This window comes from Penaeus vannamei, chromosome 9 (assembly GCF_042767895.1).
Source record: "Penaeus vannamei isolate JL-2024 chromosome 9, ASM4276789v1, whole genome shotgun sequence".
Lineage (NCBI taxonomy): Eukaryota > Metazoa > Arthropoda > Malacostraca > Decapoda > Penaeidae > Penaeus > Penaeus vannamei.
In genome coordinates, this window is record NC_091557.1 from 1,199,722 (window position 1) to 1,200,921 (window position 1,200).

The 1,200-nt window shown below is 46.5% G+C and overlaps 1 protein-coding gene across 1 annotated transcript in view; it reads right to left on the reverse strand.

Moving 5' to 3' along the window:
* Pex12 (peroxin 12) overlaps positions 1-1,200 on the reverse strand; it is a 7,379-nt gene extending 6,179 nt beyond the window's left edge. The window contains exon 1 of the mRNA XM_070125166.1: positions 1,075-1,200. Coding sequence (XP_069981267.1) covers positions 1,075-1,194 — 120 coding nt within the window. The 5' untranslated portion in view covers positions 1,195-1,200. The remainder of the gene's footprint in view (positions 1-1,074) is intronic.

A 1,200-nucleotide genomic window follows, 5' to 3' on the forward strand; every position in this document is an offset into this window, starting at 1 on the left:
TCTAAATTCCCTTCTTATTTTTATTTTAGGCATTTGGACACCATGTCATGACAAATATACAAAAAAATTACCATATCTTGAAATTTATGTCTGTCTCGTTTCTTGTCAGTCTTTCTCTCTCTCTCTCTCTCTCTCTCTCTCTCTCTCTCTCTCTCCTCTCTCTCTCTCTCTCTCTCTCTCTCTCTCTCTCTCTCTCTCTCACTCTCTCTTCTCTCTCTCTCTCGTCTCTCTCTCTCTCTCTCCTCTCTCCTCTCTCTCTCTCTCTCTCCTCTCATCTCCTCTCTCCTCTCTCTCTCTCTCCTGTTTCCGTGTTTGGTATATTTATTAAACTTGGCTTCACCTCTTGTCTCATGTTCTCTATGTCTGTCTGTCAATCATGTCTATATGACAGGGACTTTCAGATCTATCTCACCCTCATACTTATCTCTTTCTCCTCTCCATCATTCATTCATCTCTCTCCTGTCTCTCTTCCTCCAACTCCTTCATCTCTCTTCTCTCTCTCTCTCATCTCTCTCCTCTCTCTCTCTCTCTCTCTCTCTCCTCTCTCTCCTCTATCTCTCCCTCTCTCTCCCCTCTCCTCTCCCCTCTCTCTCCCTCTCTCTCCCTCTCTCTCCATCACTCATTCATCTCTCCCTCTCTCTCCATCACTCATTCATCTCTCCCTCTCTCTCCATCACTCATTCATCTCTCCCTCTCTCTCCATCACTCATTCATCTCTCCCTATCTCTCTCTCTCCATCACTCATTCATCTCCCTCTTTCTCTCCATCACTCATTCATCTCTCCCTCTTTCTCTCTCTCCATCACTCATTCATCTCCCTCTTTCTCTCCATCACTCATTCTTTCTGTCTCCATCACTCATTCATCTCTCCTTCATTCTGTCTCCATCACTCCTTCATCTTTCCCTATTTCTCTCTCTCTCCATCACTCCTTCATCTCTCTCTCCATCACTCATTCATCTGTCTCTCTCCATCACTTATTCTTCTCTTCTTCATTCTGTCTCCATCACTCCTTCATCTCTCCCTATTTCTCTCTCTCTCCCCCAACTCCTCCATCCTCTCCCCATCATCCTTCACCTTCATCACGTGCTTGACAGCCGGTTGCAACGTTGCCATAAGACTGTCCTGTGCAACGACATCGAACACCGAAGGCCTCTCTCGGGCCGTGATGGTGATGTGCGCTCCGTACTCCGCCATGGTTCG